Below are 15,369 nucleotides of genomic sequence, written 5' to 3'. Positions count from 1 at the left end.
TGGGGGGATGTAGCGTTCACTGCGAGAAACCGGAGGGAACTGCGGGATTCGAGGCCACATCTATGCGAATGCAAGACCAGCACGCTTCCGATTACGCCACCACCAGTGACTTTTTTTTTTTTTTTTTTTTAAGGAATGTCCCTTTTGGGGCTACAGGGAGAAGGATGCCTAGCCCTATACCCGTTTCGTTTTTGTCACTTTTTACGACTCAAGTGTAAATCTTGGCGGCGGGATTCTTTTCCCCCACCACAGGGTTCGGCGAAACGATAAAATTAGTATTCAGAGAAGTGGTACAGGACAGTAACAAGAGTGGGGGACAGCATAATGGAAGGACAGTGACAGTATAATAAAGTATCATCATTTTCTAAGAATAGAGATTTCCTCTACCAGAGACAAAATGGTGTGTGGCTCTGGTCCGTAGAGGCGCACCATATCGACCCTAAAGTATCAGCTGCATGCTACTGATCAGCTTTTAACCCCACAATAACATGCAGCCAATACTCCTCCCAGGAGGAGCCAAGATAAAAGGGAGGGAGGGAGGTGGTGAATGGGAGTGGAGTATGTGGGGTTGAAATGGGAGTGGATTTTTTTTTTTTTTTTTCTATCTCCCATGTAAGGGGGAAAAAGCCTTTGGCATATGTATGTATGTATTTCATCCAGATAATTACTTGGTTCTTTTTCTCTATAATTCACCTCCAACGCCATTCCTCCATTCACTGCTACATGTGATCCCAAGTAATTGAAACTCTCCACTTCTTTCAAATTAATTTCTCGTTGTATATCTCATCAACGTACGGTTTATAGTAATAGTGATAATACATTATTCCTGTTGGGCATTTTGTTCGTAGTGTGTGGTTGGCTATCTACAACAGCTGCAAGGGTAGTAGGGCGAATCCTGAAGTATTTTTCACCTGTGCAACTGTGCATTGATGCTCTAGGTAACAATTATTCAAGGTTATAAAGGTATTGCTCAACATACACCACACCAAACAGACAAACAGACACAAATACAGGTGAACACATAACCTCTGGTCGTGACGTCATGTCGCTCAGCCCTGCAGAGCAACGGACCAGAAGGCGACATTGAAGACGACAACTAAAAACGCCACCAGACATCGAACCCAGACAACCAACGAGTCCGACTGGTTGGTGTCGACTTTGCAAAGACACTTAATGCCTTTATTCTGCTGTTTGGCATTATAAGAAGGTACGACCCTCATCTTCCCGCTGGTCAGAGTCTTGGAGGAACGTACTGTGTTGGCTGACATGTGGGTAAAGGAATCTTTATTGATAATGGGGTCGGGAAGACGAACACTCCCCAAAGGAGGGACCCTCCGGTCCAGGAATGTGTGCAAGGCTATGATGACGAAGATGAGTAAGGTGCAGAAGAGGAGCCAAATGTCGATCATCTTGAAGTAGGACGTGGATGGCAGCGAAGAAGATGCCTAGAGGAGAAGAAGAAAGACGTATATGAAACAAGATCTGAGGCCTCCGTGATATGTTTACCTACACACACACACACTAGGAAGGACTAGAGTGTGTTCTGTTCCTCTCTGAAGTCCCTTGTATCTCATTGTACAAGAAATGCACACAGAAAAATAGAAATAAAAGGTATATACTAAGAAAATATCTGTGACTAGAATTCTAAATCTCTTCAGCCTACCCACGAGAGATGGTCTCCAGTAATTACCGTCTTCTAAACCCATTTAGCAAACTACCTAGCTGCATGAACAATAACACGAGGTATGCCTCTTTGTGAACAGCGGGAACCCACCACGCCACATGGTAGAAGTGAGTAAACTAGGTAATTCATGTTTTGTTCCATGAACAATATTTTGCGATCATATTGCAGAACTGAGCGAGTGGTCACTTTTAAACATCCACCTCGTGGTGCAGTTGGTTGAACACTAGGCTTGTGATAGTCCCTAGTATCTGACTTCATGAGATGCAATTTTAAAAAGCCGATAAAATATTGAGGACAACTGATCACATACGAGGCCAGCCCGGAGGACAATGACAGGGTCAGCTGTGTAGAGGAAAAGTATAGTGAGGTCAGGAACGCGGTCAACCCGGAGGCATTAACGTAGTCAGGGGTCTGGACCAAGGGCGGGTCATGGAAGGAGGTATATGATCTCCAGATCAGTTCATATATAATCCTGACTAACATCAGTATTAGTAAGGAAGGAGTAGTCAAACAGATGGGTATGTAAATTTGAAATCTGCGACCAGTTAACGGAAATATTTAGTAAGTCGGTAGACACTGGATTTGTGCCTATTTTTGGGGCAGGCAAACGTTGTTTATATTTTCAAAAAGGGTGATGAATTGTCTTTGCACAACAGCAGACCAATCAGTTTGACGTCAATTATACGTAAAAAGCTGGAATCAATGATATCTAATAGAACAAGAGATCACATCAAAAGACATAATTTGATTCGTGACTCACAGCATGAGTTCATCAAAGGTAGGTCATGTATAACTAATCTTCAATTTTATGCACTAATGTCTACAAGGCATAGTTACAATGACAGTTACGATGTTATTTACCTCGACTTTAGCAAAGCGCTCGACAAGGTGCCCCACCAGAGACTACTAAACAAAGTAAAACTCCATGACATAGGAGGAAAAGTGTTTGAATAAATTGGAACATGGATCAGTGATAGAAAACAGCAGGTCACCATTAACGGTGTAATATTCAACTGTGGGAGTGCTACTAGTGGAGTTCCCCAGGGCTCGGTTTTGGGCCCCTTATTGTTTATTATGTATATAAATGACTTGGAGAATGGAATCAATAGTGATATTAGTAAGTTTGCGGACAACACTAAAAAAGGACACCAAATTAGGTCAGAAGACGCCGGGACATTGCAGGAAGAGCTTATCAAATTATTCGCTTAGTCAGTGAAATGGCAAATGGACTTCAATATCTCAAAGTGCAGCTCGTTAAACGTAGACTACACAACCCCAAAAGCAAATATAGCTTAGATAAAAATTTTTTTTAGAGGAAACTGAGTGCGAGAGAGATTTGGGAGTGCTGCTGAGTCCTGACCTTAAATCCAGGAAACAATGCATTAGCCCCAGGAATAGAGTCAACAGAGTATTAGGTTTCATTGCTAGGACGGTTACGAATAAAAGTGCAGTGGTAGTTATCAAACTCTATCTAGCGTTGTTTAAATCCATCCTTGACTATGCGGTACAGTTTTGGTCTCCGTCCTATAGAGTGGATTTTAATTCACTAGAATTAGTCCACAAGAGAATGATCTAAGTTGGACAAATTTAGATTTGAGAAGGAAATAAGATTTGGTTTACCAATAGAGTGGTTAACAAATGGAATAGAGCTAGTAACCACATGGCGAGTGCTGAAACTATTAGTGGTTTTAAGAAAAGTTAGATAACTTTATGGATGGGGGTGATAGGTGGTAATGGACATGGAACTGCCTAGTGTAGGCCTTATGGTTTCTTGCAGTCTCCTTCTTTCTGATGTTTTTCTGGTCTACAGCCATACAGCCTGGGTTCAAATGCCTTCGGCAGAGTTATTCAATTAATAATGTAAAACATGGCAATTGTTCAATTTTGTACATTCACCCAGAGGCACAGCTACTCGGCTTAGGGATCGAAACCTAACTGCAGAATTATTTGAATAGTGCTGCAGAACACATTCCTACACAGGGATAGTCTCTAAAACGGACCCATTCTAGAAATGAAAAAAAATTCTATACGTTGAAGACTCACCTGCGTGAACAACGCTGCCATGACAAGGAGAGCCGTGAGTGACGTCATGACTCTGACCTCAAAGATGTCCGGTCGGAAGAAGAGGGTCAGGTAGGTGATGACGAGAAGGGTCGTGGTTGGGATGAATATGGTCAGCACGACGTAACCAGACAGTCGGCTAACTTTGACTGAAAGGAAAAAAAATACACTGGATTTTTTTTTATTTAATAGAATTTCCCCCGAGACATTTATCCGCTTATTTATTGATATATCTACCTATTTATCTATTCATTTATTTTTGTAGTCAAAGGCAGAGATGCGCACATCCATCTTTATATAACCATATGTTAACATCATAAAGGTGAGGTGCATAGTTGCAGCCATGGTCATCTTCGTCCTGTGCTCATGAGCTGTTCATTCAGGCATTTAGAATAGAAGTGTGCGAAATCGAGCCCACAGCCGAGTGAATGCTAGGTTAACACACTACCGATTGAGCCACCACCGACTCAACATTTTCAATACCTATGTTGTTACAATGTATATATCACTCCAATTGTTACTCCTCATTATCAAATATTATGTGATATTACAACTCTGTATTACATATGTGATATAGTAAAAGTATTAAGTGTAATGTAACATTTGTATAATAATCTACACCGTCCAGTATAAACACTAAGATGGTATTATATACTCTAATGATTTCAACTTGAGCCCTAGGGCCTGGCTTGGTGAGATCATGCTGCTGCCACATCACTCAATCACTATCCTCAGAGGGGCTCGCTAGCTCTCTTTCTCTCTTTATATATGTATATATATATATATATATATATATATATATATATATATGTATATATATATATATATATATGCCACGTTTCAATTTCCAACAAAATGTCTCCATCGAGCGATTCTTCAGTCTCGATTGCGATGGCATGGAATTAAAAGTTGTTTGTGGTTGAATTATATATGTATATATATATATATATATATATATATATATATATATATATATATATATATATATATTGGGTGGGAAGTCTTAATCCGAGATTATTCTTGACTAGTTCCGCTACAAGCTTTTTCAAAAGAATAGTGTCACAGGGCTAGAAGTGGCATGTATGCGCCACCACTCAACAAGTACATAGTGTCACCAGACAGTTCATTAACATTTTCCTTACACCTACCAAGCTACATAATTGTAACTCCAACCCATACACCATTTCATGACACATTAATGAACATAAATACAGTACTTAATACTTCCACAGCAATGCAACTAACCCACTTGTGTTACTGTAGAAAGTAAGTACAGGCAGCCCCACACAAGACCGCTGATAAAGATCTTTTTAAATACACATAAGGGGCGACTGCGTTGCCAGTGAGAGGAGACTAAGGGAGACACTCTTCCTTGGACTCGGTAGGGAAGACATTCCCCTTGGGATATCATATCCCCACGCTTGTAAATAACATATATCATCCAAGCCGAATAAACCAAGAAAACCCGGAAAGGGTATATCCATCCCTGCTAAGCCCACTGTGTATCCCAAACTTACGGCTACACTAGAATAAAAAGAGGAAAGAAAAGGCGACTCATGCATCCGAACGTCTGAATTCTGACCTGTAATGGTGAGTTGTGCGAGTTCGCTCGCGTTGTTGACCTCTAGAACGATGTTATCGATGTGGTATTCGAGCAGAGACCGACTCCCTGTGTACTCCACTTGACTATTCGACCCGTCGAAGGTCAAGTACTCCGACGAAGCCGAAGTCAGCATCAACTTCATGGAACACAACTGAAGGAGGGAAAACATCAAGGCGTCAGCCATATACGAAAGAAGCTGGTATTAAAAAACAACAAGATGTCAGCCATTCAAATTCTTGTTGGTTTGTTTACAAAAAAAGATGGTGGTGATGGTATAACCCAGATTCCTACTTCCTTATGATAGTGATGTCAGCGGAAGCTTGCTGATCTTTCATTCGCTCATTTGTGAGTTCGAATCCTGCATTCCTCTTTGATTCCTGGCGGTGACTATGACTTCCCTGCCCTAAAGCGCATAGTAAGGTAAAGGTGACGGTTTCGGCCAGAGCTACTCAGCGCCTCCTTCTGTACACTCCTTACCTCCACCTTCTTCATCCATTTGTTCCCCCCCTTTTTCTTAGCTCCCCGAGGATGAAGCCCTCCCCCAGCCCATTACACAGGTCAGAAGCAATGCAGCAAGACGCAGCACATCTTACGAACTGGGATCTATAACAATACCCATATCTTCTTGAATATATGAATTTTCTGTTAAAGTTAACATGGGTTTTCAAAACCAATACAGAAGCAACACAGAGGAAATGGATATTTTTTGAGCCAACACAGCTGGTAGTGTAGGTTCCAGGGGCAGAGCGTCAGGTACAGTAAAGAACAAAAGGTCTCTGGGCGACGCAGGGTACTCACCTGCTTGTCGAAAGGATACATCAAAAGATCGAAATCGCAGCTGAAGATAGTCTGGTACTCTCGCACCAGCCAGAGAGCACTCTCTCTTCCACTGAAGATCTCAACTGTGGGATTGATAGAAGCCCATTAGTGCGGCCACGGTGGATCTTGAAGCTAGCTCACCTCACCAGTTATAATTTTTTTTTTTTTTTTTTTGGGGGGGGGGTATATTGGGTCGCCTCCCCGCCCAGTCAAGGCTGTCGGAAACCAATAGAATCCAGCCCGCAGCGAGCCCCGGGAATGTCATTCACACCAAACGATTTATGATTACACCTAACGATTTTTTTTTTCTTCCAATTCAGGGGTGGATTAATTGTTTAATCAAATTCGTCTGGCATCAATTAAATGCACAAAATGCATAATTTTCATGAAGAATTTCGTTGTTGTTGTTGTTGTTGCTATTATCATTATTATCATTATTATTATCATTATTGTTATTATCATTATTATTATTATTATTATTATTATTATTATTATCATCATCATTATTATTACTATTATTGCTATCATTGTTATATAATCTTGGAGGATATATATTTTCGATATTGTATGAATTGCAATAGTGGCGCAGGAAACGTGCCCATTTTGTGAATTTTTCATATTGCAAAAGATAAACAATGAACGGAAATATATTTTGTGTGTTACATTTTTACATGGCGTAAACACAGTGAATTCTATTCACTATTTCTTAGAAATGAAACGTTGTTTGTTGGTCAGTTATCTTTGTGTTTTGGTATTAACTTCCACGAAGAACATATTTCCATAAATCGAGTATGTAGTTCAAATATTCATTTTGTAGTATGGTCTCAATCTCTATTCCCACGTACAAAATAAACGGCAGACAACCACGAATGACAGGAAAAAAATACGTGAAAAACGGTACTGTCATATTCGCTAGTATCAGGCAGACAACGGATACAAGGCAAGAAAATTGCTAGTAAAAGAGGTAATACTCGCTTTGACAGACGACAGAAAACGGGAATAACGACGCGATGCCATTAATATACTAAAGTACACATAATTAAGTATAAATAAGCACAACCCTACATACTTGCCATAAAATACATACTGGCAATCCCTTAACTCGTAGATGTCTGGTGACCTAATTGAAATGTTCTGGCCTCAGACCACCCGAGTCGTATGTTCGAATCCCACTCGTCTCTTTGATTCCACCCAAAAAACCGTTGTCTATCCTAATTATGTAAGTACATCGAGTAAGATGACGGCTTCGGCAGCAGGTACTCAGCGCCTCTTGGCGTATGCTCCTCACCATTATCTTCTCAGAGCAGGTGCGTTGTATCTAATGGTTACAACCAAGTTGACGCGTGGGAAGAAACGACAACGAACCCAAGAAACGCATCTGATGACAATCCTTTGACCACGCTTGCGCAAGAATGGATGGCGACTGAAAGGAGGGATTTTTCGAAGTTAAAAGTGATCAACATTTCATCTATTAAATTATCTATTGAGTGATAGAGATTACGGTGGTATTCTTAAAAATATATTTTCTTATACAAATCTTCTATAAATCCTTGGAAGGGAAATATTTATATAAGGAAAAAATTTTTTTTTCTTAAGAATACCACCGTAAGAATCTTACGATGGTATTCTTAAAAAAAAAAGGTTCTTTCCTTATATAAATCTTTTACCTCCAAGGATATATATAATATTATATAAGGAAATATATTTTCTTAAGAATACCACCGTTAGTTTCTGGTCACAAAATAACTCTACGTGCCTCTGGTCCGTCGGGGTTTTTACCAAAGTTCATACAACACGGACTGCATGACATTTACGCAGTCAATATCCATACGGAGTGTAAGGGGATGGAGTGTGGGTGTGATATGATGGATATGTTCTTTGAAGTGGATTCTCCATCAGGCTCGCAAGTGACAAACAACGTTGACAGGGGCTGTTAGGAAAGGCCGTCTACCTTACGTAATTCACAATCATGCCTCCTGTTATCGGATCTCGTGGGAAAAAAATAGATAAAATAAATACATACGACACGCACTATTTTATGTAAATTGTCGGAAGTGAGTTCAAACATTTTCTGGGTTCTACGTAACAAATATATTTTTCTTTATATATAAGAATTCTGCATTGTTTATGTAAGGATTCTGCATGTTTTTTTTACTGAATCATTTTGACAAACGAATACGTAAGAGTATATCTTTTGTTATGAAACCACTTTGCTAAACTAGACTGCATATTAGAGATTCAATTCTGAACAGGACAATGTCCCCCGCCATTCATGTCGTCGATACATATATATGTATGCTAATACGTCTCCTTTCAAAGGTGATGATTGAAGAGTGTCACAGAACGAGGGATCGAGCCTTACGTAAAAGGAATTGAGTGAATAACTGCCTCAACCGAGATTCGAACCACAATTTGTGAACACGAATCCGTTATAAAACCATCATCATCATCATCATCATCATCAAGAAACGTCAAAATATATCACATGGCTACATTAGGTGATTTAATACCTGCTCATCACCCTAATGCAAGAAAATTAATAGGGAGTTTGGGAAACCTTATGAAAAAGTTGAATAACTGTGAGAATGATGTAGTTTTCAACTCTATGTGCATATATATATATATATATATATATATATATATATATACATATGTAGATATATATATATATACATATATATATATATATATATATAATATATGTGTGTATATATATATATATATATATGTATATATATGTATATACATGTATAAATATATATATATATATATATATATATATATATATATATATATTCTTATTAGTCTTGATCCAATTAGCAAAGTAGGTACCACTGACCCACTATTGTTGGAAGTTTAATGTCACGCGGCGACCCAGACGTGTTGCCGTGAACAACCAAACAGAGAAGGCGAGGGAAACAGAGGAACTGAGGGACATAGTAACAGGAAAACAAACGGGGATATAGGAAAAAGAAAGTAATAGAGAAAGGCAGGTACACAGAGAGAAAGAGAGAAGAGAGAGTGAGGGAGAACGAGAGAAAGATATAGAGAGAGAGGGGGATAAGAGAGAGAAAGACAGAGAGAAGAAGATAGAAGTAAAGAAATCGAGGCAAAGGACCAAAGGAAAAAGACACAGAAAAATGTCAAGCAAAGAAACAAAGAAATAAAAATAAAAAAGTAAATTCGATCCAAGGCAATGCCTTTCATAGTCTTCGTTCCTCCGAGTCAATCAATACACAAGCAAGCACAAAACTCTGACCGAAAACGACACACACCTCGCGAAGGAAGAATCTAACAGAGGTAATTAATTAATTAATTATCGACAGACAGTGTGGGGCTGGGAGTGGGGGTGGGGTGGAGTGATATGGTCCCCACTCACCCTCTGACCCCCCACCCACAAAAAAAAAAGTACATACTTGTCTATAGACTATTGACGAAGCGGTGGATGAGTGGATGGATGGATGGATCCGGGCAGCCATCCACCCTAGGAGTTGACTGCTGTTCCATGATGGATGGGAAGCATCAAAGATACCATCCACAAACCGAGGATATATATATGTATATATATATATATATATATATATATATATATATATATATATATATATATATATATATAGATATATATATATATATATATATATATATATATATGTATGTATGTATGTATAACGAAATAAGCTCCACCGCAAGGACTCGAACTTTTACCTTAGCGACTGCTTATTGTGAAGGAAAGACGATAGCTTTGAGCCAATCAGACCCTACAAAAGGAACGACCCGGTAGTTCCCCGAGGGAACTAGGCTAGCTCAGTCTCTATTCTAATTTCACCGAGTCTTTATTATGGCGAGCCATTAGACAACTAGTATATATATATACTCGTGGTGAGTTGTGCGTGCGTAAAAGAGAGAGAGAGAGGTTCATCATAGTCTAAAATCATCTGCTGAACTCATGATCGACAGCTATTACCTTACCGGATGAGAGCTCAGAGCTCATATATGGCGTTATATATTGAGAAGTTGAATGACGAACTAAGAGAAGTTAGATATATAGGAATTTTAGATATATTGTTTTCAGGTTCTCAAGAACATAATTAAGGAGACTACAAGAGACCATACGGCCTACACTGGTCAATTCCATGTCCCTTACCACCTATCATCCTCATCCATACAGTTATCTCACCTCTTAAAGCAATCAATAATTTCAGCGCTCACTACCTAGTTACTAAGTCTTTCCCATTCGTTGGACACTATCGGCAAACCAGTTCTTGCCTATTTCCTTCTTAAACCTAAATATATCCAATTTAGTTCCATTACTACGAGTCTTAACCTGCTATTTTAATATGATGACCTTGCTTGCATCACCTTTATCATGACGAACTTGAATGCCTCTATGAGATCACTCCGCACGCTTCGTCTTTCCAGAGAGTGTAAGTTAAGGTGCCTAAGCTGGTCTTCGTATGGTAAATTTCTAAGCCCTTGTATAATTTTGTCACATTCCTCTGTACTGATTCAAATGAAAGAATTCCATTCTATAGGACGGAGACCAAAACTGCATTGCATAGTCAAGGATGTGTCTAACTATCGCCAGATAGTTTAATGATTACCTCTGCAATTTTGTTTGTTACCATCCTAGTAATAAATCCAAATGCCCTGTCAGTTCTATTCCTGGCAATAATGTACTGTTTTCTGGGTTTAAGTTCAGGATTCACTAAAACTCCAAAGTCTTTTTCACACTCAGTTTTCTCTAATAAGGTGTTGTCTAAGCTATACCTGTTTGCTGGGTTGTGTAATTCTACGTTTAAAACACTACACTTTGAGATACTGAAGTCAATTTGCCATGTAACCGATCATGCAAATAACTTAACAAGATCCTCCTACAGTATACCCGCATCTTCCCCCGACTTAATATGATGTCATATTTTAGTGTCATCCGCATGTAACATCACTATTAATTTCATTGCCCAAATCGTTTATATGTATAATAAACAATAAGGGACCCAAAAACAAGCCCTGGGGAACTCCGCTTGTAGCATTTCCCCCCATTGGGTTCTATACCGTTAATGGTGACCCGTTGTTTTCTGTCACTGATCCATCCTGTAATCCATCCAAACACTTTTCCTCCTATGCCATGTGTTTATATTTTATTTAGTAGTCCCTGGTGGGTCACCTTGTTGAAGTCAAGGTATATAACATTGTAACTTTAGTAAAGTTAGTCTAGAATATTGTAAGCAAAGTCGTCTTGTAGTTGTTCAAATTCACAACAGTTGGCGATATTCTACCCAACGGGGAAGGGACACATCGTTATTGAGATGACGGAACTGTTCCGGGTGTGATAGGATAGATTCTGTCCTTCTGGATCTAGGGACCCGACTTTCGGACTTGGATAACGTAGCTTCCAAGGCTCCAGATGACGATACGATACTAAAGAAAACGGTTTAACGTAGTGGCGGAATTTGCGTGACCCTCGAATTTTACATTTTACTTGTCATACAAAATAAACACACATAGAAATGAATAAATTAATAAATAGTCATAATATTTGTCTTCCATTAACGGATACGATATGCCCGTTATAAAAAGAGTTGTCCTGCACTAGTGGACATAACGTTAGATGTCAAACTTGCGATGGGATTTACTCGACGGGGATAATGAGCACCATTACCTTCTTCTGGCTTTTCCCCATGTCCAGTTTCCCTGAGAGATGCCCTCTCGATGAATGCTACGCACTTGTCATCCACCAATGATGTCTTCTGTCCAATGCTGCCGACGAAATTGACCCTTGGAGACCAGATCGTCCTCATTGTTACGTGGGAAACCCTTCCATAAAGTAAAGAAGAAAAAAAGTTAAGAGGTCGTGATCACTTATAACAGATTACAATGGATGACAAATGACAATAGGTGCAATTGTAGAAGGAATCCGGACAAAACCGAATAAGAAAGAATGAGTGTATAGGTAGGAGTCTGGATGATACATACTGACCTACGTTAAGGGTATTTGAAAGTCTCTCGGACTGGCTGAGTATTGCCCAGTTATGACAGATGGTAATGGATGCCATTAAAGAAGGAATCCGAACAAAACTGAAAAAAAAAAAAAAAATGGGTGTGATGGTAGAAGGAGCCTAGATGATATTTCTAGAGAGATGCTGGTCTACGTGAAGGGTATCTGAAAGTTTCTTAAAATTATTAAGTTTTTACCAGTTATGGGAAATAGTAATGGGTGCAGTTGTAGGTGGAATCCGGACAGAACTGAACAAGAAAGGATATCAGGGTAGAATGAATTCGAATGATACGCCAAGAGATATACTGATCTATGTGGAGGGTAGCTGAAAGATGCTTGGAATCAATGAATACCAAAAGATGGTCCATTGGAGATCTTTGGTTAATCAGGTAAGAAGTTTTCTTGAGTTTCATTAAGATCAGGGGGTTTCTTACTTGAGCTAACAAGACATCTTAAGGATTATTAGAAAAAAGTCGCTTTATATTTTTAGATTGGAAGAATTCTTAGCACCAATAAGAACCAGGTAGCCTTTTACTTGTCCTGGATATTTTTCAATTGACATATGATCATCTCTTACCTGCTCATTTCTTAAGAATGATAAGCTAGGTGACCTCCCACTTGTCCTGGAGGATTTTGAAGTGACAATTGATGATCTGTTTCTTATTTGAACGAGGAAGGTAACTGGTGAAAAGTCGGCGAGGAAAAGTCTCTATATGAGGACGAAGTCTTTATTGGATAGACAACTATTTGCTCATTAGAGCTTTATCCTATGTAACCTGATAAAGTTCGAATGATCAAGACTTTACACTAATAAAGACTTCGTTCTCACGTAGTGCTCTTCCTGTCTCTCTTACCTGTTCAGATGGGAAGACTTCTTGAGGTTAATGTACGACAACCTGCTATCGAACCAGACAAAAGTCATCCTGTGGATCGTGTGCATGTGCATGGCCTTGGTATCGAAGTTTATCTCGGAGAGGACGATTTTGGTGGTGATAGGCATGATGTAAGGATACTCATGCCGACGGGGAGGAAGCTCCAGTTTGTAGGACTTCGCCTTCTGGACGATCTGACACCCGTCTTCGTCGCTCTGGTCCAGGCAATCGAACTTGAGGTCACACCTGTTCTCGATGGGGATGCAGGTGGCGTCGTTGCACGAGAACTCTCCCTCCCTGCAGGAGGTGAGGAGAAGGACTCTGTTGCCTTCCTCCTGCTTGCACACGGGTCGGTGGAGTCTCCACAGGAGACGTCCCATAGGGGACCTATGCGCGTCCTTCACGAGCGTCGCGATGACCTCGTTCTTGGTACGGTCCATCCACGTCCACGTCCCGTTCTGGAGGAGGATGCGGTAGTCGGTGTAGCCCTGCCACAGGAAGGCCCCAGGACTCTCGTGCTGGAGGGAGAAGAACTTGTTGGTCAGGTCGTTCTCGCAGGAACCGTGCAACTGCCACATCTTGTGTGGGGCCATGCAGAAGACGCAGGCGGGGACCAAGCAAGGGACATCCATAAGGAGGAAAGGAGAGGCGAGACGGTGAACGACGCAATTCTGGTACGTGAGGCCATTCGGTTCGTTGGGCATCCAGGAAACGTTCTTGGAGACATCGTAATCGGGGGCCGTTCTCCGCTCTGCCCAAACACCTTCCTCGGCCTCGTCTGTCAAACTTGTTTGCCAGTAGTTGCAATTCTCCTGGGACAAGAGCGAGGGTGCAAATTCCCGTATCTCGTCGCGGACCTCTGGGCTGACATCGGTTGTGGCAAAAGGCATTCGACCACCGAGGGCCTCACACACGTAGAAGGCGCTGTAGGCGGAGGTTGCAGGGAGCATGAAGAAGGTCGATTCTGTGGAGGAACGGCAGAGATCTTTCAGGGGTACCTGGTAGGAAGAGGCCCCATGGTTTCCCCAAGGGCCGGACCAGGAGACAACGTCCCCTGCGACATCCTCCTCGCAGGAGGCGACCTGGGCGATCTCAGACTTCGGGAGAACTCGACTCCAAACGTTGACCTGGTGACGATGGAGAGATCGAGAAGGTAGACTTACAGGAACATTAGTAATCTGACTAACCCCCCCCCCCCACACACACACACACCTCCTCTCGACACCCACTTTCAGGGAGACCTAATCACCTGACGTAAAAACAGAATAGAAAATGTTAAGGGCGGCACCAAGTCGCGGGATAGGGGAAAAAAAGGGGGAAGGCAACAGGGACAGCCAGGGGTCCTACACTCACCTGAATTAAATCGTCTGTCGTCTCCAATGAAAAAGTAGAAAGGTAAACAAATAAATACAGTAGATGGATAAGCAAATAGAAATTAATCAATCAAGACAAATAAGAATATACAAATAAATTAAGACAAATAAATCGATAAAAACAAATAAATAAGTTAATTGTTCATTTAAGACAAATGAATACGTGAATGAACCAATAGATAGATAATTAAAACAAATTGATAAATTATTAGATAAATAACTAAATTACACATGATTAAAGAAGCTAAATAACTAACTAGATAAATAGACAAGTAGATGAATAAACAAATAGACAAAAGTGTAAAATGGCAAATTAGTAAATAACTAAACAAATAAATTATTAAATGAATTATTAAGTACATCGAAGATAGAAGAAATGAAGACACAAGTAGGCCCCCGTCTCTTATTTTCTTCCCTTTCATTCCATTTTCCCTCCTCTTTCAATCGAATGGACGACCCAACACGTAGAATTCATTTAGGACCTTCCATCCTACCCCTTTCTCTACTTCCTTAATCCTCCTCTTCCTCCTGCGACCACCGTCAACTTCCACTCGCGCTTCACTTATTCCAAGACATTGTATAACTTGACTCACCTGATGCTGATCCCCTGGACTCACCCGACCATTGACTGAGCCCCTCTAGACGTGTACCTCTCATGGGTATTTGGTAGGACTTTTCCTGCCGATTCGTCAAGCTGCCAATCCTCATTTGTGGTAATAATAGATATGGCCAACCTCAACAAACCCCGTGCCACTTTCCCCCTCTTCCCTTAGCTGCCACTGAGTCCCGCATGTCTCTCCGATTTCCAGCTACAGTGACAGTTAATCCACTTGCTCCCAAGAACAGTCTCCAAAGCGCTTAATGGGGGCAAAGGTGTCGTCTTCGGTCGTAGGTACGTAGGCTCCTCGTCACCACTTACCTGTGTCACGTCTCCACTAAAGCTCTGCACTTCGTCGAGT

The 15,369-nt window shown here is 40.7% G+C and overlaps 1 protein-coding gene across 1 annotated transcript; it reads right to left on the bottom strand.

The window, feature by feature from the left end:
• Positions 1-1,049: 1,049 nt before the first annotated feature.
• LOC143028925 (glutamate-gated chloride channel alpha-like) lies at positions 1,050-11,968 on the bottom strand. Its single transcript, XM_076191278.1, has 7 exons — positions 11,830-11,968; positions 10,772-10,944; positions 9,007-9,094; positions 6,147-6,250; positions 5,328-5,499; positions 3,728-3,894; positions 1,050-1,445 (listed from the first exon to the last, which is right to left on the bottom strand). The coding sequence occupies exons 1-7, from the start codon at positions 11,966-11,968 to the stop codon at positions 1,050-1,052; spliced, it is 1,239 nt and encodes a 412-aa protein (XP_076047393.1).
• Positions 11,969-15,369: the final 3,401 nt, after the last annotated feature.

This window comes from Oratosquilla oratoria, chromosome 10, assembly GCF_046742065.1.
Source record: "Oratosquilla oratoria isolate Oo_2021 chromosome 10, ASM4674206v1, whole genome shotgun sequence".
In the NCBI taxonomy this organism is placed as follows: domain Eukaryota; kingdom Metazoa; phylum Arthropoda; class Malacostraca; order Stomatopoda; family Squillidae; genus Oratosquilla; species Oratosquilla oratoria.
Note: the sequence above shows the minus strand (reverse complement) of the source record. Positions and strands in the feature narration are given on the sequence as shown.

What these genes read in the sequence shown, in the direction of transcription:
- LOC143028925 (XM_076191278.1), bottom strand. Translation starts at nt 11,968, where the DNA reads ATGAGGACGATCTGGTCTCCAAGGGTCAATTTCGTCGGCAGCATTGGA. An exon ending in TGTATCCTTTCGACAAGCAG is followed by an intron (nt 5,500 to 6,146) that starts GTGAGTACCCTG and finishes TCCCTCCTTCAG; the next exon opens with TTGTGTTCCATGAAGTTGAT. An exon ending in TGGCAGCGTTGTTCACGCAG is followed by an intron (nt 1,446 to 3,727) that starts GTGAGTCTTCAA and finishes CTTCTCCTCTAG; the next exon opens with GCATCTTCTTCGCTGCCATC.